The sequence below is a fragment of the Kogia breviceps genome, chromosome 15 (assembly GCF_026419965.1).
Source record: "Kogia breviceps isolate mKogBre1 chromosome 15, mKogBre1 haplotype 1, whole genome shotgun sequence".
Classification (NCBI taxonomy): domain Eukaryota; kingdom Metazoa; phylum Chordata; class Mammalia; order Artiodactyla; family Physeteridae; genus Kogia; species Kogia breviceps.
The window spans coordinates 66,131,521-66,155,702 of record NC_081324.1 but is presented as its reverse complement, the minus strand read 5'-3'; the positions used below and the strand labels follow the sequence as shown (position 1 = coordinate 66,155,702).

At 42.6% G+C, this 24,182-nt stretch overlaps 1 protein-coding gene across 9 annotated transcripts in view; it reads right to left on the bottom strand.

Moving 5' to 3' along the window:
- The window catches only part of PRR14L (proline rich 14 like), a 57,082-nt gene that overhangs the window by 27,406 nt on the left and 5,494 nt on the right, over positions 1–24,182 (bottom strand). For 4 of the 9 annotated variants that reach the window (XR_010836726.1, XM_059040079.2, XM_067014487.1 and 1 more), the window contains exons 2-3: positions 21,076–21,599; positions 10,151–10,223 (exon numbers count right to left, since the gene is read on the bottom strand). Coding sequence is in view for 4 of the 9 variants with exons in the window: in XM_059040079.2 (XP_058896062.1) it covers positions 10,151–10,223; positions 21,076–21,549 (547 nt within the window). In the remaining 5 variants the exon portion in view is untranslated. Of the gene's footprint in view, positions 1–13; positions 95–10,150; positions 10,224–21,075; positions 21,600–24,182 lie in introns of all 9 variants that reach the window. The other 5 variants (XM_067014490.1, XM_067014493.1, XM_067014492.1 and 2 more) reach the window with 3 other exon arrangements.

Here is a 24,182-nt window from a genome sequence, read left to right as displayed (position 1 = left end):
AGACCCAACTCACAAAGAGATTTGCAAAGTTAGTGTTACAATACCATTGGCTTTGTTCTTCTCTGCAAAATATGACAGAGGGCCAAAAGAGTACCTGGAAGAAACAGGTTATTTTAAACAAATGTCTTTCTTTAAATGTTACTTACTTAAATGCACTTACCTAGCTGGACAAATGAATATAATGGGGAGACATATGCCTAATTCAGATCTTAGGAAGCTTCCATCCTAAAGCATTAATAAAGTAGACTCCCAATAAAATAGCTTATATTACTAAATGACCATCTTCTTAATACTTGAATAAACAATAGATACAATTATCTCTTTGACAAAGAACAGTTATACAATAAAACCTATATAAAAGAGATTAATCTGTAAGTTGAATATTAGTCTTGAACCCAATTACCTGCAATACTTGCCTCCCTACAGGACTGGTCATTAGTTGGTAATTATTGAAGGTAAGTGATAGGTACACAGCGGTTTAATACATTCTCCTTTCCACTGCTGAATAAATGTGAAATTTTCCATTATGAAATGTTAAAAAACAAACAAAAAACCTTTCTAAGCAGAATATAAACACAATTAATAAAGGAGTTTACTGCACAGAGTTTCTCTGAAATTCTAGGCACATGATGTAACATAAAGTTCCCCAAACTTGTTAATCTACAAAAGACTTCATCCTTCTCTCTTTACAGAAAACAAACCCGAAGCTATTCACACTAACGTAAATGTAAATGTGTATATGCATGTACATATGCATGCATGTACATAACAGGACACCTGCATTAAGCAGATAAAGCAAAATGCAAATCCATCTACAGATCTAATTCCCACTAGAACATAAGCTCCATGAGGGGAAGGACCATGTTTGTTTTAGTCTCTCCACCTCCCTACTGTCTAGCATAATACCTGGTATGTAATAGCACTCAATAAATATTTGTGGAGTTAATAAATAACTACAGTTGGGCGACATCAGCAAATGCTATTAATAATGTCTTCCTAGGGCCTCCCTGGCTATTTCTTAACTAGTTCTGAGAGCAGCAATTTTGAGAGAAAGAGCAGTGACTCTAAAGGCAAGCCAGCTGGGCTCTGTGATGTCACCCACCTCTGAGTCTCCTTTGTAAAAAGAGGGTAAGTATACTTACCTCAGTGTTACTCTGAGGATTAAGTTAAATGATACATATGAAATACCACCTGGTACAGTGCCTGCCATATAAAGTAAGTGTTTTTCCTTTGTTCTGCTCTCTGATTCTTATTTTACTGAATCTGAGAATAGTTTAAATGATAAACTTAATAACTAGGCTAGGACACAGCATTTAGAAATACTCAGAGTCACCAAATACTAGATACATAAATGTGTACTGCATTCCATAAGTGTGCAAAGCTACGAATCACTGACAAAAGGCAGCCTTGAAATCCTAATGGTCCACAGAGTATTTATCTTTGAAACTGGCCCACTTTCCATATCATAGCAGACAATTCTAACCTATTCATGAATTTCTAAGCAAAATACTCCAAATGGTGTTACTATGTCTCTCTGCTGGACCCAGCAGCATTCATGAAACCGGTCATGTATATTCTTGGCCGCTCCCCCACTTCCCTCTCTGTTCCAGCACACTAGTCTTATCCCTCACTATATATCTACTCAGGAAAACACTAAAACTCTTCATCCAACCCCAAACCATTTACTGTGCAAGGCACTGAAGGCAAGATTCGTGTTTAGAGCCCCCATCTGCTGGAAGACTGCCTGTTTTCCACACGTCCAGTCTTAGTGGGGAGGCTGGGGAGCAGCCACTTCCCAGGTGGTGAGCAGAGAAGTGGGTGGGAAAGGGGTTGTGGACAGCGCGAAAGCAAAATGATACTCTGCCCACTCTTTTGGCTTGTTTTAAATCACATTTATTGTGAAATCACAAAGAACTTTAAAGGAGCCTTTAAGAAAGTTTTCTATTTATTAGTAAGCTTTCAAAAGGCCGTGGAACACTGACTTGGGTCCTCATCTCTAATGTGGGAGAAAAAGAGTATCCACATCACAGGACTTGTAAAGATTAGATGAGTCAGTGACCTGTCCGTTACTTCTGACAGGTAAAACTGTCATAAGTGCCAAACAGAGTCCACACTTACTAAGTGCAAACCACTCCCCTGGAAATTCACTCCCTTGCACATCTCTATCAAGGCCTCTGTAAGGCTGTTTCTCAGTTATGTGTCTCATTTATCAGCTCCATGAGACAGGAGGTATGTGAGGGTAGAAACTGGATCTTAATGATCGCTGTGTATTCAGTACCCAACTGTGACCCTGGAGACTGGCAGGTACATACAGATGTTAGCAGAATGAAGAATTAAATGAGGGAAGGTGTTAGAAGTATTAGGTACACTGGAGGGTGAAATGTGTATTCTGTGAGGTATGTGCCCATTTAAGAAGCACAGGAGTTTCATGACCTCAGCTGAAGATCCTGGATTTGTAGTTCTATGATAACTGCTTAAATGGTGCTTGTGTTCTCAGAAATTGACAAACATCCTAAAATTTGTATGAAAATGCAACGGACACGTAACAGCCAAAACAATCTTGAAGAAGAACAAAGCTGGCAGACTCATACTTCCTGCTTTCAAAACTTACTACAAAGCTACAATAATCAAGTCCGTGTGGCCGTGGCATTGGGAGACATAAAGATCAATGCAGCAGAACCCCGAGTCCACAAACAAACTCGAACATTTATAGTCAGTCAACTGATTTCTGACAAAGGGATCAAAAAGAATACCTTTCCAACAAATGGTCCTGGAAAAAGTGGATATCCACATGCAAAAGAATAAATCTGAACCCTAGCTCACATCACACAAAATAATCAACTCAAAGTTGATCATAAACTTAAATGTAAGAGCTGAAACTATAAAACTCTTACAAGAAAAACACAAGAGTAAATCTTCATGACCTTGGGTTAGGTAATGATTTCTTTCTTTTTTAAAAAATTTATTTATTTATTTATATTTTTGGCTGCCTTGGGTCTTTGGTGCTGCATGCAGGCTTTTCTCTAGTCGCAGCGATCCGCGGGCTTCTCATTGGGTGGCTTCTCTCGTTGCAGAGTACAGGCTCTAGGCGCGTGGGCTTCAGTAGTTGTGGCACTCGGGCTCAGTGGTTGTGGCGCACGGGCCTAGTTGCTCTGCAGCATGTGGGATCTTCCCAGACCAGGGCTCGAACCCGTGTCCCCTGCACTGGCAGGCAGATTCTTAACCACTGCGCCACCAGGGAAGTCCCAGGTAATGATTTCTTAGCTAAGTAACCAAAAGCACAAGTGATTAAAAAAAGGAAGACTGATAAGCTGGACTGCATCAAAACTAAAAACTTTTTATACTTGAAACTAAAATAATATTGTAAATCAAGCAGACCTCAATTTTTTTTTTTTTTTTTGTATGCGGGCCTCTCACTGCTGTGGCCTCTCCCGTTGCAGAGCACAGGCTCCGGACCAGGCTCGGTGGCCATGGCTCACGGGCCCAGCTGCTCCGCGGCATGTGGGATCCTCCTGGACTGGGGCACGAACCCGTGTCCCCTGCATCAGCAGGCAGCCTCCCAACGACTGCGCCACCAGGGAAGCCCTAGACCTCAATTTTTTAAAAAAAAGTTAAATTAAAAAAAAAACCAAATACTTTTGTGCTTTTTAAACATTTTTTTAATTAAAAAAAAAAAATTTTTGGCGGTGCCATGTGGCATGTGGGATCTTAATTACCCGACCAAGGATTGAACCCGCACTCCCTGCACTGGATCACCAGGGAAGTCCCAAAACTTTTGTGCTTCTAATGACAACATCAAGAAGCAAAAAGACAAAACACTGGTGGGGAGAAAATATCTGCAAATCATCCATCTGATAAGGGATTTGTACTTAATATATATAAAGAAGTCTTACAACTAAACAATAAAAAGACAAAAAGCCTAATTTAAAAATAGGCAGAGGGAGCAGACTTCCCCATTTCTCAAGTGTTGTCTGTACACAGTGACTTCCTTCCAAAGAGGACAGTATGGAAAGGGGGAGGGGGAGTAACCTTACAAACATCACTTCACGTTTATAGTAAGTACCCTTGATATGTGATGAAAATGGCACTTTACCTGTGTGTGTTTCCTCTCCCAAACCCATAAATAACCCTAGTCTTAATGAGAAAAACATCTGACAAACCCCAATGGAGAGGCATTCTACAATGCACTCGACCAGCATTCTTCAAAACTCTCGGTGTCACCAAAAATAAGAAAGTGTAAGAAACCATCATAGCCAAGAGGAGCCTAAGGGGTTAAGAGGACTAAATGTGAGGTGGGATCCTAGATGGGACCCTAGAACAGAAAGAGGACATTAGGGAAAAACTAAGGGAATCGGAATAAACTATGAACTGTATAACAACACTGGTTCACGAGTTGTAACAAATATACAATACTGATACGTTAACAATAGGGGAGGGCTTCCCTGGTGGCGCAGTGGTTGAGTCTGCCTGCCGATGCAGGGGACATGGGTTCGTGCCCTGGTCCGGGAAGATCCCACATGCCGTGGAGGAGCTAAGTCCATGCGCCACAACTACTGAGCCCGCGTGCCACAACTACTGAAGCCCGTGCGCCTGGAGCCTGTGCTCTGCAACGAGAAGCCACTGCAATGAGAAGCCCACGCATTGCACGGAAGAGTAGCGCCCTCTCGCCGCAACTAGAGAAAGCCTGAGTGCAGTAACGAAGACCCGATGCAGCCAAAAATAAATAAAATATAACTGATGAAGGATGTGGAGAATTTGGAACATTTTGGGAATTCCCTGGTGGTCCAGTGGTTAGGACTCGGCACTTTCACCTCTGGGGCCCGGGTTCGATCCCTAGTTGGGGAACTAAGATCCCGCAAGCTGCGGAACGCACCCAAAACAAAACAAATCAAAAACAAAGAGACCATATGTTGTAAGGTCTCATTTGTAGTGTCCAGAACAGGCATATCTACAAAGACACAAGTAGATTAGTGACTGGAGGAGGCTGGGGGTATGTGGGGATGGGGAATGACTGCTAACAGGTACAAGGTTTCTTTGGGAAGTGATAAAAATACACTTTAAATGGGTGAAAATTATTGTCTATAAATTATATCTCCATGAAATTGTTTTTTTTTTAAGTGCTCATACTCCAATTATAATAAAAGTTACATCGGAAAACTCAGACACCTTTTTGGTGTTATCTCCAAATGACCCTAATTCAGGATAGACATGCTGGAGGTTGACAAAGATTCAATAGCATTTCCATGACAAACTTTTCCTGGATCAAAATTTAAGTGGCTAGACATGGAAACTAAATATGACGTTAAGTTCTGGTTTATCCTGCCTCTTGTCTTTGGAAAGATGTGTAATGGGTTAGCAATGTTGAAATGCCTTATAAAAGGAAGCTCTCTGGTGGAGGTTCACAAAGGCTGCCTACCGGTGGTAGGATTGCGGCAGACAGCCCTACAAGTTCCGTCATCTCCTATGCTTGTACTGACCACTGGACATCTGGCTTTCCGAATTCCAGAGAAGTCAACAAATAATGAGATAGCATTCAACTCCTCACCTGGAACTCTTATATATTGCTGGTGGGAATAAAAAAGGGTACACCCATCCTGGAAAACAGTTTGGTAATTTCTTGTAAAATTAAACACATACTTCCCAAATGACCCAGCAGTCCCAAGCCTAGGTATTTGCCCAGGTGAAATGACAACTCAAGTTCACACAAAAACTTGTACGAGGGACTTCCCTGGTAGTCCAGTGGGTAAGACTCCATGCTCCCAATGCAGAGGGCCTGGGTTCGATCCCTGGCCAGGGAACTAGATCCCGCATGCATGCTGCAACTAAGAAGTTTGCATGCCACAACTAAGACCCAGCGCAGCCAAAATAAACTATAATAAATAAATGAAATTTAAAAAAAAAACTTGTATGAAAGCGTTTACTGCAGCTTTATGCATAATTACCAAAACTGGAAACAACTCACATTTCCCTCTAATGAGAAGCAGATAAATCGTGATACAACTAGATGACAGGATACCTTTCAGATGTAAGAAGCAATGAGCTACGATACACACAGCACTGTAGATTAACTGTAAATGCACTATATTAAACAAACAAAGTCAGGCTCATAGGCTTCCCCCGCATGATTACGTGTATACAGCATTCTAGAAAAGTCAAAACGATAGGGAAATAACATGGATCAGTGGTTGCCAAGGGCTGGGGGTGGCAAGGACCAACTATTAAAGGGGCCTACAAGAGATTGCTGGGTGATGGAAATGTTCTATTTCTTGATTGTGCTGGTACAGTTGTGATTACACAATTGTATGTGTTTGTCAAAACTCATAGAACCATATACACACCCAAAATTTCAGTATATGTAAGTTATATGTGTATATATGTACATAATTATATGTATATATGATATAATTTATACATTATAATTATGCATATAATTATAATGTGTATAATTATATATAATAAATATAAATATATAATTATATAATAAATATATAATTATATACATTATATGTACATAATTTCAGTATATGTAAGTTATACCTTAATGTTTTTTAAATGAAAAAAAAAAAAATTAGTTCCCCAAATGTCTAGACCTCCTCCTTGTAGCCTATTAAATGGGTGTGGTACTGGCTGATTTTTCAACTTTCCACTCCCCAAAATGTAAATTATAGGAGGATAATGACATAAACAGGGAATACAAAACATGAGACAGTAATTCCAAATTATACAAACAGATCAGTAAATTCCAAGAATCTGGATGCACATACCACCTAAGGGCTTTATTGATAGGTTCATTCCATCTCCTTAAAATGCTTAATTTATTCACATAATAGAAATAGAGGCTATGAAAAGATTGTTTCAACTTTAGTTATTCTAAATAATTTAAACTACCTAGTTCCAAAAATTATATAAGGTAGCTTTTCCCTCCTTGATGCTTTCACCTCTGCATCAAAGTTTATTTCCTCAATGGTCTTCCAATTTCCTATTATTTCAGAGGATTCCCATATAGACCTTAATGGAGACTGTTATTATGGGAACCAAGTCTCACAGTAATTAGTGGGAACTAATATTTGTATTTTTCCTGGAGCCCACTCCATCTTTCTTTTCTTACACAACCTTCCCTATCAAGCCCAGTTACAAGGAAAAAAAAAATTGGTAACATTAGTTTTATAAAATATTGAACAGGGCTTCCCTGGTGGCGCAGTGGTTGAGAGTCCGCCTGCCGATGCAGGGGACACGGGTTCGTGCCCCGGTCCGGGAAGATCCCACATGCCGTGGAGCGGCTGAGCCCGTGAGCCATGGCCGCTGAGCCTGCGCGTCCGTAGCCTGTGCTCCGCAAGGGGAGAGGCCACAGCAGTGAGAGGCCCACGTACCACCAAAAAAAAAAAAAAAAAAAAAAAATTGAACAGAAAATTATGGTGAAACAGCCAGGTTAACACTCAGAACAGCAGGAAAGGAAGGAGAGGCACAGTCAGAGGGCCTGACGGGATATTCTTCCCTTGTGAAATGGCCTCTTGACTAACACCCAGCACTGGTCCCCATGCCCACTTCTCTAGGATCTGCCTTACGGCAATCAACAAATGGGTAATGGGGCTTCCCTGGTGGCGCAGTGGTTGAGAATCTGCCTGCCAATGCAGGGGACGCGGGTTTGCGCCCTGGTCTGGGAAAATCCCACATGCTGCGGAGCAACTGGGCCCGTGAGCCACAATTACTGAGCCTGCGCTCTGCAACAAGAGAGGCCGCGATAGTGAGAGGCCCGCGCACCGCGATGAAGAGTGGCCCCCGCTTGCCACAACTGAAGAAAGCCCTCGCACAGAAACGAAGACCCAACACAGTCAAAAATAAATAAATAAATAAATAAATTTTTTAAAAAAGAAATGGGGAATGATATGCAAAATAGCATTCTACAAATTAAAGACTCCTTTTGTTTAACACAAAGGTCCTTTTTTATTAAAGAGTCAATCATGTTCTCATTTTACCTCACTGAACCACAGCAGACAGAACGACTGTAGAGCCTCAAAAGCCTGGAATCCCATGTAAACTTGGGAGTGTGCTGTGAACGGGACATTTATAGAGTAGGAAAAACAACACAGAGAAGGGAGCTGCACCAGGGTCACTTACTAGATAGCTCAGTACGGGGGACCCAAATTCACCCCTCAGCAAATTTATAAATTATTACAGAACACTGACCTCAGAGGTGCCCCCATTTCAGAATCATCAAAACTTAGTATAAACAGAACTATGTACAGCAATTTGCACAGTGCTCAATGGTACAAACGCTCACAACAAAGGTAGCAAGGATCCATTAGATTTCCATCAGGAAAACTTAAAATATCTAACATGCCCAGGGCTAGGAGCTACAATCCCGGGCAGAGTGAAAATTTTGGCCGCTGGGGCCCCTGGAGAGACAGTACAACCAGATTTCCAAGAAACATCATTTACTTCTCAATTCTGTAGTAAATGGTAAGTTAGTAAATGTTTGACCTTGACCTTGGCAAAGCAAGCTGAAATGCTGGTCACATGACAGTAGAGCATGTGCATCCGTTTAACTAAAACCCACAGTGGCAGCTGCAAGGCCTGCTTGCACTCCCAGGGATCAATTCCTGTGGAGACCTGCCTGCTTAGAACCCTCCTTTCTGCCTAGCCATGCCTGCCTGGGACACTGGACAGCCGAGCTGGTTCTCGCAAGTGTAACACAGGGCCATCTTGCAAGGTTCTCAGGGGCGGCACGGAAGAACGTCTCACAGTCGGGCAATAGGCCATTGCTGCTAAAAGTCAGGCAGAGCTGCCATTTCCAGGCTCCCCCACATCAACCTGAGAATCTTCCCTATGGCTTGGGAGGAAAACAACTTCATTTTACCAATTTAAGTCACTAAAGAAGAATGGCATTAGGACAGGAAGAAAAGTGTCACAGAGCAATTTATCTGAGAACACTTTTCAGAAGAGCTCAACTTATCCAGGTCCAGTGGGGACCAGCTTTTTAGGTGGAGTACCCAGGTTAAGTCTGAGAATCAGATTTCGTCATAGAAAATAAATCTGGTTCTCCTGTTTAAAAGGTCCATTCAGTGGTTAAATGAAAGTAGTTAAGTGTAGTTCATAACATACACAGTGAATTTTCTGATAAGATGTGGGTGAAAATACACCAACACACCTACAACTCAGTATACCAGTACTAGAGCCCCACTAAAAAGATCCAGGTGGGGACAGGTGACGGCACTAAACTGCATCCCTAGTAAAGCCCTGAGACCAGGTGAGACATGCACAAAGCGACATTTCTCATCTTCAGAGCTTTACTCTCTACTGGACAGCCAAGGCTTTGAGCCACAGAGAGAATCTCCAGCATCAGGAAGCAGGGTGATAAACTGGGACAAGCGTCCTTTCTCATAGGGATGGTCTGTGCTTCCTTTTCTGTCCAGGCTGTCAAGAAGCAGAGTCAAATCTGACGTTGTATCACAGTAACAAAATGTTCACACAATTAAACATATTTGCTGTATTTTTTTTGCAGTTTTGATTATTCTACATTGTTAACCTTAATTATAAAATAGATACACAGAGTCCTCGATAAAGTTACCTAAGATTATTTTCAGCCTGGGGCAGGGAGAGAAGAATATTGGCTCAGCACTCTCTTCTGGGCCTCAGCTTCTTCCTCAATCAAATCAATCAATCAATCAAATTAAAGGCAGTATCTCAGATGCCCATATTCAACAATGGTTTTGAGGAGTAAACGAGGTAACGGAAGTGAGAAACTGTTCTGCAAACTCTCAAGGTGACCAGGAGTGGACACGCTGTCCACGAGAACAGAGCAGGATGCCCTGCACGGCCAGCGGTGGTTCCTCCCAGTCCACGTTAACCCTTCCACACAGCAGTGCAGCTTTATAAAGTCAAATGAAAGATTTCACACCAGCATTAAGGTTCAACTCACAGTCAATGGGGACTCATTATAGAAAAAGTGGGAAGCAAACTTTTGTCACAAATGAGGCATCGCTTGATCATACCAGGGGACTCGGAGTACATCCGTGGGCAATGATACCAAGAGCTGCTACAGTGAAGTCCATCTGGCAAGGCAGGGACCTAAAATCCTCACGTTCCCAGTGTGAACTAAAATTGTGTGTTTCATAATGGAAGAAGGAAAAGATGTGAGAGAAATAAATACCTTTGTTCCTCAGACCATCTTCAGGGAGGTCCGTGCATAGATGTTCTTTGCTTGCCTGCATCAGGAGGTCCTCCTGTGGTAAGAAAATCCAGCGGTCAGGGAGGATCCAGAGATACCCTAGCTCACCAATGCCAATGATTCTCTGAGGGTCTTCTTTCCAACTCCTGGAAATTTGCTAGCAGTCACAAGGACTGGGAACTGAAGCAAACCTCAATTTCAAATTAATATAATCAATAAAACTTCCACTTCTCTAGAATTTGAGCTTGAAAAGCCAAGTTTCCCAAGGTCTGGACAATAACAGAGGTTTAGAATGCTGGGCTGCAGATCCAAATGAAACCCTGTAAGTATTCTCCGAATCAAGAAACACATTGATGCAATGTGATCTTAATTGAAAATCTGAATGGAAACTATCAGGAATTTGGATGTAACTCAGTCCCTAACCATTCTCAGGATCGTTTTTTTCTCAAACTTCCTGGAAGAGCTATTTTTCCTTTTCATCCCTGTTCACTGGAGGAGGGTATAAGGAGGAACACACCATCAATGACAACCTACAGAGGGACTTCAGGAAAATGGGAAGGGGCAGCAGCAGCAGCGCGTGTGTGGCATGGGGCCCCGTGAGGAAAGGGTCTGACCAGGCTGACCAGCTGGAGACACTGACAGACCAACAATGGCTGCTCACATCAAAGTTTCCTTCTGGGTCACCTCTTTTTCTCTGCCCAAAGATTTTTTTTTCACATGGATTTAACTGGTAAGTAAAAGATTCCGACATAGCACTCACTTAAATTGACAGATGGTGAAATCACTGCTACAATGCTTGATAACTTTTACAGCACTTAATGCCCACATTCTCCACCAAAAAAACTCCCCCCAAAAAAACAAGAGCAACAACAAACAAGCAAAACCATTTCACTTCTAAGCAAAGTTCTGTGGTGGAAACAGAAGATCAAAGTGATGGCAAATACAGGTGGACACAGGAGGAAATAAAGCATCATCACTGGAAGTGAGAGAAGAGGCCTGGCGTGGAGTGTCATGTACAAAGCAGGACTGTTCCTTCACTTTCTATTTCAACTTCAGTGTGGAATGCTTTTGCACAGTGTGAACTTAAAACAACCAACTCCCACAGAACTTACGTGTTACCACATTTGGCCAAAAGAGTATAAATTCTAGCGTGATGCCAGGTCAAATTTATTTGTAAATGGGGAGAAGAAAAGCTCTTACTTACCATAGAATGAATGATGGAATTAGAAAATCACCATTTGGCAACCATCACAGTGATAATTATCTTAAGAATCATCAATGGATGTTAAAACTAGTCGCTAAAAGTTTGAATAAGAAACAGAAGTATTTACATAGTTTCAAAATATCTCCCCACAAGATACTTAATAATTATGAAGGGGAAAATAGTACCTTCACAGTGGAGAAGCTTGGCAGACCCCACCTGAACCAGGTGATGGCAGTTCCCCTGCCCAGGAATGAGGCACCTCAATGCCAGGCGCTTGCTGAGAGGATGCACAGGAAGAACCACATCACTTCTGTGGGGTTCCTGCCCCCCAAATGCACAACCAGGATCTAATCATGCGGAAACATCAGACAAACCCAAATTGAGGAAAATTCTACAAAATATATGGCCTGTACTCTTTCAAGTGCCAAGGTCATGAGCTGAGAAAATGCTACAGATTAAACGAGACTAAACAAACATGACAACTGAATGCCACAAATGATCCTGGATTTTTCCTAGACCAAGAAAACATTTTTTCTTTTGCTACAAAAGACTTCAGTGGGACAACTGGCCAAATGTACTTGGATCAGTGTTAATTTCTTGATTTTGATTAGGGTACTGTGGTCACCTGACAGAATGCCCTTGTTTGCTAGGAAATACACAGTCAAGTATTTAGGCATCACGTCTGCAACTATATGCTCAAATTATTCAGAAGGGGAAAAAAAGCAAATGTGGTAAAATGTTAACATGTGAGGAATACACATGAAGGGTAACGGGAATTCTTCACACTACTTTTGCAACTTTTCGGTAAGTCTCAAATTATTTTAAAATAAGAGGTTAAGAAAACATTGTTATTTGTAGTTCCCTCGATCCTTTCTCCAAAATGATACTACCCTCCACACTTCTAGTTCTCAGGCTGAATGTTTGAAGTGTTAGATTAGATGCTATTTAGAGTATTTCTTCAGGTTAATACTTCACGGGAAAGGCCGGGTGCTGGAGCAAAAGACGAGGGGTAAGGAGTCAGATGCAGCTCTGCTCCAGCCGCAGGACTCCCAGTGGCTAGCTTTGCTGCACAGAATGCATGCTTACAGATGGTTTTATAAATGGGGACCACAGACACCTTGCAAGATGCCCTGTCAGGACAGGTGTTCCATGAGCAGAAGCTCTCACCATCCAGTAGACCTTAGACCTCACTTTCCTGTGAGAAAAGCCAATAGGACTGTCACCAACACAGCAGGGTGTCATCTGGAGTGACCACCCTAAGCTCTTCTGGGCCTAAAAGAGACGCTGCAGTGAGAGCTGACCTCCTGCCAGCAGCATACAGGTCCCCTCAGATTCCCAAGGACTCTGGTGAGCTCGCATGATGAATCCTAAGGGCTCCGGCTCCTGGAGGTACTGCTGGGATTTTAGTCTGGCCCCACCTGCTGCTCTAAGGAGAAGTCTTAGCTGGAGCCCGCACACACCCTGGTGGAGTGCCAACCTGACTGCTTCAAGCCATCCCCTCATCTCCCTACTTAGCCACGACTCCTAACAGTGAAGGGGAGCAGCAGAAGCCAGGAGTGACAGATTCCTCTCTCCCCCTGCCTTGCCGACTTCTCCTGAAAGGTTCTGAGTTATAAAAAACAAGTTTCCCCTCACAGAGGGCTGTGGACCCTACGAAGTTTTAAGTCTAGATACAATCAGGAATTGACAGGGTTGAAAAAGAAACAGTGTGAGGCTGAGTTCAGATGTGAGGGACCCCCAACCACCAGCACCACGGCTGTGGGTGATCTTCAGATCAGGTGGGAGCTCAACCAGCCTTGGGCCCCAAACGCAGATGAAGGAACAGAACAGACCACTTGCGAGCAATGGCCATGTAGCGTAAGCATCCTGTGTGCAACTCCCTCCATCCCCTCGAGCCAACCGATCACGTAAGAAACACTTGCAGAAATTTATCAGACACAATGTCCTTTTCCTACAATATTTTATCAGCTAAGTGTTCTACGTTTCAGGATTCCTAGAGGTAAAGTCCTAAACATTTCTCTCTACCATCTAGATTTTACTAAATCTTGACATCTGATCGTTAATATCCTAACATTCCTTGCAAAATCTGTTTCCAAGATAAAAGTTCACGTGGATCCCTCTTGCAAAATCAAATAAGATCACTGCAGTAGTTTGTAGCATTATATAAACTATATAAAATACGAAATGCCACATAATAGTGCAATTTGTCAAACTGACAGCAAATTCTCTGCCTCAGCCTGGCACAACCAACATGTCATCCTCCTGCCCACGGCTTGGAATCAAAACCAACTTAAAATACTTCTCCAAAGTTTAGGCAGATTTTAGGAGGGTCTTGAAAACCATTCTTACTGTTCATCTGTAATCTTATTTTCCATTAAAAGCTGGCTGTTTATCCTGGAAAAGATGCAATACTGATTCATTCCTATGAGGCTAGTATTGAGCCAGAAAAAAAAAACCCACAAATATCTTTAGGAGGAAAATGAACATACACCAGGCCCTTCAGCTTTTATAAGCAGAGTAGTTTTAAGCTCCTCAGGGCCTGAGGTACACCTGAGCCATGGGCCCTGGTTGTAAGCAGATCCCGCTGACCTCCTCCAAGACTGAGCTTCCTGAGCTGGAGCAGTGGTGGTCCCAGCTTCAGGTGGGACTGCTGACACACTGAACACACAATAGGGCCCAACACAGAGCAAATGAGATACCTCCCATTTCCTGGCACTTGTGGGAACAGCAGTGATCATGTTCACAGTGAAGAACACTGAAAATAAACAAGATGTTGGATCTCTAGATGGACCTTTCAGTTTCCTACACTTGCATATCTGGGAAGAAGAGCTGTAGGACAGTAACTTTAAACCATCTTTACTGAGCCTGAAAAGGAATTTTCCTCCATGTATCTCAATTCAGAGAAACTTTCAATGAGGCACCGATCACGTTAGTTGGGTAAGGCATTTAATAACAGTCCGCCACAAGGATTTATCTAAGAGAACTGCTAAACTAATGAGGAGAAAGTTCCACCTTAAGTCCCAGCAATATGTGAATGATGCTTTGGGCACCTCTGTCACACACTTTTAAACAATATGAGCTGAGAACCACAGGCAAACCATCATGGTGGGGACCACGGTGTCCTGGCAGACTGGGAGAACAGCTTATGGCCACCAACTGTACTACTGAGAGTGTGAAGTTCAGATTTTTTCACCTTTAAATCACTGAAAATGAGTTCTTTCCAACAAGATTTCCTTTTAAGCAAACAGCAAGCTGCTTCACACTATTGCAAATTTCCCTTAGGATCAGACTCTTAGGGTGACAAGGAAGGAAGCTTAATGGGCATTTAGCATAACAGCATTTCCCTTAAGTAAAGTCACATAAATTGCACAAGATTGGGTCTTTTCTGAACATGCCATTAAATAACAAGTTTCTCCAATAGCATAACATGCCTCAGGTGATCAACAGCCATTGTGCTTCCTGACTTGATGTCTCCTGTCCATATGCCTTCAAATATCTGTCAAAAAATGCATACTGAGTCTTCGTATGTTTCCGCTAACAGACAATTCAGAACTTTTTCTGTGTCTGTGTTGAGCATGAATGATGTATCTTGAAGCCAAAGCTTTTACAACACATTCACCCCAGCAGATCTACCCCTGTGTACAGCTTCTATCTAAGCACCAAGAAAAACAAACAAAGCATGGTAGAAAGAGTTTTCACAGATACAAGGATGTAATGTTCAGCACAGGGAATGTAACCAATATTTTATAATAACCTTAAATGAAGTATAACCTATAAAAATGTCAAAAATCACTACTACATTGGGCAATTCCCGGATGGCCTAGTGGTTGGATTCCAGGCTTTCGCTGACATGGCCTTGATTCAATCCCTGGTCGGGGAACTGAGATTCCACAAACTGCGTGGCCAAGAAAACAAAAACAAAATCACTACGTTGTACACCAGAAACTAATATAACATTGGAAACCAACTATATTCAGTTAAAAAAAAGAAAATAAAGTTGGTCAAATCAGGAAAAAAAGTTTTCAATGTCAAATCACCTGTGTGGGATGTCGCATACCCGTCTTCCCACTTTATTCTTAAATAAGACCAGTCTTTTCCATATCCTGGTCCGTAACCTCTGTGTGCACCGTAGTTCTTGACCTTCCTCCTGTGAGTGCAGAGGTCAGAACTGAACGGTTCTTTCACCACTCAGTGTGGCTCCTGCAGCTGTCCCTTCCACGCACCTGTTCCCAGATTCTTTCCCCTCCTTGTTTTTGCCTTTCTTCTCCCCTCCCGACAACAGAATATCACAGATCAAAGGACAAAAGTACTAGTTACAAGTCTTTATATCTTTTTGACACAAACATAAGGCAGGAAAGAATGATTTTTTTGCTGGTTTAGCTTTTCATGATTGAAGTAGTTCATGACTGGAATATTTATTTTAACTTTTTAAGTGGATCTTTATTTTTTATTTAAAAAATTTAAAAAAGAAATATTTTGGCTGCACCACACAGCATGCAGGATCTTAGTTCCCCAACCAGGGATTGAACCCTTGCCCCCTGCAGTGGAAGCGCAGAGTCTTAACCACTGGATCGTCAGGGAAGCCCCACGTGGATCTTTAAAGAAAATGTCAAGTACAGTCAAAAGAGGACAGACTGTATGATTGCACTTATATGAGGTCCCTAGAGCAGACAAATTCATAGACAGAAAGGTGGCAAACAGGGGTTACCAGGGGCTGGGGGAGAGCCTATGGGGTGTTATTGTTTAATGGGAACAGAGTTCCAATTTGGGAAAATAAAAAGAGTTCTGGAGATGGATGGTGGTGATGGTTACACAACGTGAATGTACTTAATGCCACTGAAGCGTTACAAATAATAAAAATGGTAAATGTTATATGTATTTTACCACAGTAAAAAAAAGCCAAAAAAGCCAATTAAGACCAACATTTAAAAATAAGTTGCTTCATAAAATAACATGCACTTTGTTTTTCTTTTACAACAACCAAAAAAACCAAAAACACAACTAATAATGACCTTAAGAGAGGTTAAATGAGTGAATGAAATGAATATTTAACAAAACCAGTTTAGGTTTCATCAGGGACCAAGGTACAAAAAAGTGTAAACTTCTAATTCTAAATATTGGTGCCGTTCTTCTCCATGAACTGAGAAATTCATCAAGCAGACTTAACTTCATTAAATTCATTTAATTCATGCAATCCATGCCGGAAAGTGTAGGTGGCCGTCCTTCACAACCACAGCAAGTTCTTATTCCTGGAGCCGAGCTCTGTTGAAGTCAGTACCCTTCCGCCTTGACTGATTTTGGTTCAGAGGGAACAGAGAAGAGTGGGTTAAGTGATAACCTATGAGTACTCTTCCCCAAACTGGAGCCAGTGCATGACTGTAGGCCTCTTTGTTGGTTTGAGATGAACAAGCGGAAGGAAAAAACTGTGGAATGCTGCTAAAGGCAAATCAACTATTAGAACAAAATCACAGAATGTCAGCATGGAAAAGAACACCTCTGAGGTTGCTTGTCCGAGTTAGAATCCCCTTTGCTATATTCCTGACAAACAGTCACTGAGCCTCTTTATAAACAGGACTTCCCTGAGTAAACCTAAGCCATTTCTAGACTGGTCTAGCTGTTAAAAAGCATCTCTCATACTGAGTTAAATTCTGTCTTCCTCTATCAAGAAGAGGTTTTTTTTGTTTTTTTAATTGTTATAATATTTTTAAAGTTTTTAAACATTTGATTTAGAAATAATCTTTTAAATACACCAAAAAATTGCAAATATTGGTCAAAAAAATTTCTTGTATAGTCTTCATCCAGCTTTCCCTAATGTTAACACCTTACATAACCACAGTATAGTTATTAACACTAATAAAATATGAACTAATCTAAAGACCTTATTCAAATCTTGTTAATGGCTCCATAACACCCTTTTTTGGGACCAGGATCCAATCCAGGCTCCCAGAATACATTTAGTCATCGTGTCTCCTCAGTCTCCTTTCAACTGGGAGGGTTCCATACGTATTCATCTTTCTTAACTTTTGGAAAGAAAGTCCCTTGGTTTGGGTTTGTCAGATGTTTCCTCATGATTAGATCCTGGTTGTGCATCTCGGGGGCAGGAACCCCACAGAAGTGACACGGTTCTTTTCTGGCTCATCCCTCCTGTGTGTACACGTGTGTTTTGTACAAATGAGCATACACTTATACTTCAGCTTATTTCCCCTTCTTTCATGCATGAAAGTGAGGATACTGTAGAAAGTCCTTCACAGTTTGCCTTTTTCACTTAGTATATCCTCCTTTGCAGAAGAGTTAACAGCAGCAGGCCTGTTATTCTTAGAAAGGCATGCTTACAAGGGTAGCCTCGGCTAGCATCTGGGAACTTAGATTGCAGGAGTCTCCACCATTTCCTAAATGTTCAGAGTGGCTCACGACACCTATACAACAATGTGATTCATGGGGAACCCCTGCTTTCCTCCTGTGACGTCTGGGATTTTGCTATGTGCCAGCCAGAGGATGCCGATGTGACCAGCCTGAACTCTAACAAGCTTCCATGGTAGACATTTCAAATGTATGAGCAGAACTTGTTCCCAGAGGAAGTGAAGTGTGTGTGACTACACTCGGAGAGGACTCCTGGGACCCTGTGCGTGATTTCCTCTAGACATTGCCCCCATGCCCCTCTTCCCTTTGCTGATTGCTTTATGTCCTTACACTGTAATTAATCTTAGCTGTGAATCTGACCATGTGCAGTGTCCTGTGAATTCCAGAGAATCACCAAACGCAGAAGTGGTCTAGGGGACACCTGTACCTGTACATGGAGATCTTCATTCTTTATTACAGTTGCACAGGGCTCCGGGGAAGGATGTTTATATACCATAGTTTATTCAACCTGTCTCCTATATGTGGACATTTAGGTTGCTTCCAACATTTTGCAATAATAAACTACGCTTCAAACAATAACCTTGTGTATACATATTTTTATGCTGTGGGAGGTGTATCTTCAGGGTACTCTCTAGAAACGAGCGTTCTGGGTCAACAGGTCAGGGCATAGTTTTGTTAAGTGTAGCCCAATTCCTCTTCTGCAAGGTTGTATCAGTATGCGTTCCCACCAGCCATTTGTGAGAACAGCATTTTTCCTCACAGCCTTGCCGACCAGGTGTGTTGTCATAATTCTTCTTGTTCACCAATCTGATAGGTTTCATAAAAGTAGTATCATGGGTTGTTTAAATTTGCATCTCTAATTATGAGTGAGGTTGGCCATCTTCATGTGTTTAAACACAATACACACACACACAAACACACATACACGCAGTGACTTATCTACTCAAGTGTCTCCTCCATTTTTCTATTGGGTTTTTTCATTCCCCAATTTAAGAGGTCTTTATACATTAGAGACATAAGTTCATTATCCATGATATACATTGCAAATATGTCCTCCCAATTTGTCAGTTGTCTTTTGACTATGTTTATGGTGTTTTGCCAATCTAGCAAGAGTTAACCTGGGGTCCAACAATGTCTGGAGTCTGCAGACCTTCTGGGATGGCATGTCTGCTTTTCTGAGAGGCCTGCTGCATTCATCCAGATTGCCAATGGTGCTGTGACCTAAGAATGTCAGGAGCTGCCACCGTCCCACCCGTCTTCCCCTGAGCTTAACTGTGCCCAACAGAACTGCTCTGCTCAACCCTCCAAAGTCTCAAAGGCTTCTCTCATTCCCCTTGATTTTTCAGGAAGATCCAGCAACTCGGCTTCCAATGGGGTATTTTCACATTGTGTCCTTAGTGTGAATTCTTATCCACGAATACATTCCTCCCACATGACCCCAGGCTCAATGGGAAAAGGAAGGGACAGACTCTGCTTTGGCCAGGAACCCCAACACTGACTCATTCCTTGCTTCTCCTCTGCCCCCACCATCCTCCCTGTATCTTGCCCCCCACACCATCCTCCCTGTATCTTGAGCTCATCTGAGTGCTGGGGGGGTAGGGGAGAGAGAACCATGAGGATGATACTCTAGGTACAGGCGAACCAGCTCACAAGCACACAGCCACCACCTCTGTCCAGGCAACACATTTTGTTAATGTACATTAAGAGCAAACTGGCTTTTCTTGGCAGCTACAGAGTCAATTCTAATTAACCAGTTAAAACCTGTAGGGCTTCTGTTTTCCACTTGTGTGTAGTTCCCTTTATGAAACCAAGTACAAAATCTTGCATTTATATCTATTAAATTTCATTTTGCTTTACACAGTTCAAATTCAGAATTTACCTCTGGTGGAGTTAAAAAGGAGAAAGGGAATGGTTTAGAAAAGGAATAGGGAGACAGTAATCTTCTAGTTCTCAGGCTGGGCGGTACGTATATATGTGTGTATATACATGTACTGATATAAGTATGTTGTGTTCATTTATATATGCATAATTTCATTTTATATCAAATTTTACATGAAGAAAACTTTCCATCTTGTTAGACGCAGCGCACCATGGCAAGGGGTAAGGAACTTTGGATCTGTTACCTTGCTCATTTAACTATATTTTTAAGGATAGGTCATCACAGCATAAAATCTGATATTTTGTTCAACTGTTACTTCATGCTTTATCATTCTTAATTATGGTTAATATATGCAGCCTACTAATGACAGTCAATTGCCCTGCAACCTGTGTAAAGAAATGATGTATTTTTATCAGGTGGGGAATGGAGCCTAATCCAGGAAGCCCAGAGAATACGAATTTATTAGTACATAGAGCAGGGTTTGACAAACTACAGCCTGTGCTTATAGACAACTTTACTGGAATACAGCCACACTAATTTTTGTAAGAATCATCTATGCCTGCTTTCAAGCAACAATGGCAGAGTTGAGTAGTTTCAACAGAGGCCATATGGCCTGCAAAGCCTAAAATATTTACTGTACAACCCCTTACACAGAAAGTTTACTAACTCTTGATCTAAAGCACCATCCAGGGCAGAGTAAGCTTTCTAGTCCACTTGGCAGGTACAACTTCCTTTAGGAATTGGGGTCCATCAGGCTACCTTAGCTCACTAACCATTAGTCTCACCTAACTAATCCCTCTTATTCCAATATCAAATTCACAGAGATGGGATTTTCCATGCCACACCAAGCAGTGATTCCATTTTTCACTGTGTATTAGTTAAAGAACTGGCTTTCTGATTTAAGCTTCAGCCTCTCATGAAGGGGGGTATCTTGGAGCAGTCCTTTGGAGATCATCACCTCTGATGTGCAAAAGATATAAGCTTCTAGACCTGCAAAGCTTAGTACTTACTTCTGAAATATGGAGACCCTGCAAGGGTATCCATCCTATGAAGCCCTAGCTGGGTCAACAGTCTCCCTCAAAGATACCTCTGTGACACCTCACACTATCCTAACCATGACGTTACGAAAACTCAAGGAACAAAGTACACATCGTTCCTTAACATCAGACACAGAAATCCCACACGACCATCACAAAGAGACTCAACATTCCATATACAGTAGCTTTGTCAGAGGACTGACACGTTTTCATGAGATAAGCACTTTCTCTCAAGTGTCTGATGCGACACGAATGTTTTTAAAAATCATCAAAAGAAAGTTAACATCAAAATGAACATTTTGGAAATGTTTCAAGAATAAATCATAAGCTACCTGTCAGACTCTGTAGTTTATCCTGAGAAGTGTTAGTTCAGCTGCAAAGATGCCATCCCCACTCAACTGATCTGCATCAAGATCTCATTTCTTACCTGGCTGGGGCAGAGCTTCTCTTCAGCAGCTGTGGAATATTGACGTGTGTCTTCCTTTGCTCCCTCACAGGGGTCTCTTACAATCTCCGCCTGGTCCCCTCCATCTCTGAAGACCTTTTGCTCCATGCTCTTGGCTTTCACTTCCCTATCCAAGATCCCAGAAGCCACAGAACCTTCTGCTGTGGGGTCCACCAGCCCACACCGCCCAGGCTCACCCCCATGGTCCAAGGTCTCAGGGGTTTCTTCGCGACAACTTTCCACAGGAGTCGCCTGCAGCTCCAAGGGCACTGCCCTACTCTGACTTATACGAGAGCTTGAGGCTCCAGGTTTTACATCTGGAATCGCACTTGGCTCAGGGTCAGCATGAAGCTCTTTGGAGACACTCATTGGGAGTTCAGAGTATAATTCCTGCACCTCGGCAGACATGGAGGAATCGAGTGGAACGGGCTGGGTCTCTACGCCGGATGACAGCATGGGGGCAGATGCAGATATGGAGTCAAGTCTTTTACACCAAACGGCTCACCCTGACACAAATCAAAGGAAGGGATAAAAGTTTAAAACCTTGCAGGGAAGTAGAAAGCTGTCTCAGCTTAAACTGGCTAAAACAAAGGCAAAAAAATCTATCTCAAATGCCAGCATTATCTGGCACCAAAAAATTCTCTGTAAGAGACTGAGTTTGAGGAAAATAAATACCTTAAACCTTCAATAGACATCTGTCTAATTTCAATGCAAATACTGCCTTGTGAACAATTCTTAGTATAAATCTGGATTTAAGTGAGATCTCATCAAATGTAGATGAGAATAAGACATGTCTAAGCATCCAAAGATAGACCCAATGTAAACAAGAAGATAAAGATGGTTTTTGAATTGTTTTCAGGTCATGAACCTTGAGTGTTTTGTTCGCTGCTATATCCCTGCTGCCTGGAATAGTTGTTTCACACATAGCAGGTACTCAAAAAATATTTGCCCAATTAACATATACTGAGAGACTCTGAAGAATTCGATTCACTGACTTTTTCTTCATTAAGAATTCTCTTTGGAAGAAGATATAAAGTGCTCACCAAACACCTGAGCTGTGTCTACGCAGGCTGGCACCCGACACGACTACATCAGCTCTTGGGCAAATCCTTCCTGACTTCAACTCAGCACCTCGAGATTTTCCAAGTGCCTTCACAGATACCACTCATTTGATTCTCATTAACAACCCAGTGAGCTAAGCAGGGCGGCTGTTGTCTTTCTGTTACAGGTTCTAACACCACACCTGAAGAGGGTAAAGGTGACCTGCCTAAAATATTACATGGTTGACTGAAGGAAGGAGGGGGGACATCCAGGGCTTCCACTATGTTGGTCATGTTTCACTTCTCACATTGGGTAATGGGAACATGGGTTATTTGCTAAAATGTACATATTTAAGTAGTTCATGATATTGTATTATTAAAGTAATCAAAACAAACGCACACAGATAGGGAATGGTACACCCAGAACCAGGGTCTCCTGACCGGTAACTTTTCCATTTTAGTCTACCAAACGCGTGTGGTTTCCACCACAAAATCCACTTGACATGACCAAGGCAGAAATGATAACCAAATGAGATACTGCACGCTTTCGTTCTTGATGTTTTCCTTAACCCTAAACAGGAGGAGAGAGAAGGTGAGAAATATTTGGAATCTCCGAGTTCATAACAAGAATTTATCGGGGGCTTCTCTGGTGGCGCAGTGGTTGAGAATCTGCCTGCCAATGCAGGGGACACGGGTTCGAGCCCTGGTCTGGGAGGATCCCACATGCCGCGGAGCAACTAGGCCTGTGAGCCACAACTACTGAGCCTGCGCGTCTGGAGCCTGTGCTCTGCAACGAGAGGCCACGATAGTGAGAGGCCCGCACACCGCGACCAAGAGTGGCGCGGGCTTCCCTGGTGGCGCAGTGGTTGAGAATCCGCCTGCCGATGCAGGAGACACGGGTTCATGCCCTGGTCTGGGAAGATCCCACATGCCGCGGAGCAACTAAGCCCGTGAGCCATGGCCGCTAGGCCTGCGCGTCCGGAGCCTGTGCTCCGCAACGGGAGAGGCCACAACAGTGAGAGGCCCGCATACCGCAAAAAAAAAAAAAAAAAAAAAGAGTGGCGCCCGCTTGCCACAACTAGAGAAAGCCCTCGCACAGAAACGAAGACTCAACACAGCAAAATTTAATTAATTAATTAATAAACTCCTACACCTAACATCTTCTTAAAAAAAAAAAAAAGAATTTATCAGAAGTACCAACAGCAGATCCCTTTGGCTGAAATGCACATAGGAAAGGATGTTTCAGATGTACTCTCAGCACTTCCTAATGTCCATCTTTCTCCAAAATAAACACGTTACACACAAGTAATACCCAGAGCTCGCTACGGAACTGTTTTGACTATTAGGCTGTCTCACCGTCTCTCCACCGACCACATCAGATTTCTGAGCGTGAAGGACTCTCCAAGACACCATGTAACTCCCTCCTTACGACCCAGCAGCCCTGGGACCTGTCTCTGTTTGTACCCTGATTATAGGGGGAAGCCCACCGATGCCACTTACACAAAGGCACACACTCTGCCTCCCCGTCAATGAGCAGCCCGCTCCTTGAGCACTCCTGGGTTGACAACTGTTCCTCCTTGACAGAAGGTCCCCTACACTGGCTTGTGCTGTCTCGACTGGAGCTGGGGATGAGGAAGGGCAGAGGACAGGTCCTCTCATTCCAGACCATTCTGCCCTTCTCCTGGTTTTCCAACCTGTGGTGGCGGTTTACTCACGTCCTTATGCTCTCATCTGCTGGGCGAGCACCTTAGTGTTTTCAAGGAACCCTACTCAAAGGTGAAAGGACATAATGCGATACCATTAACTTAAATACGAATATTAGAAATTACAGGAAAGCAGACTGCTGGTCCATAAGGTTGAGGTAACACAGGAGGGCTGGTGAAGAAACTTGAATCCAAAAAAGAAGCAAGGAGAGATGCACTGTCGTGCAAAGGAGTGAGGTGAGACTCACAGGGGACTTTCATAAACAGTGCTGACAAAGGCATCCTTTCTGGAGCTAGTCTTCCCCTTTCTCCTCTAGCTCCTGGATTTCTAGGGGTACTTTAGATT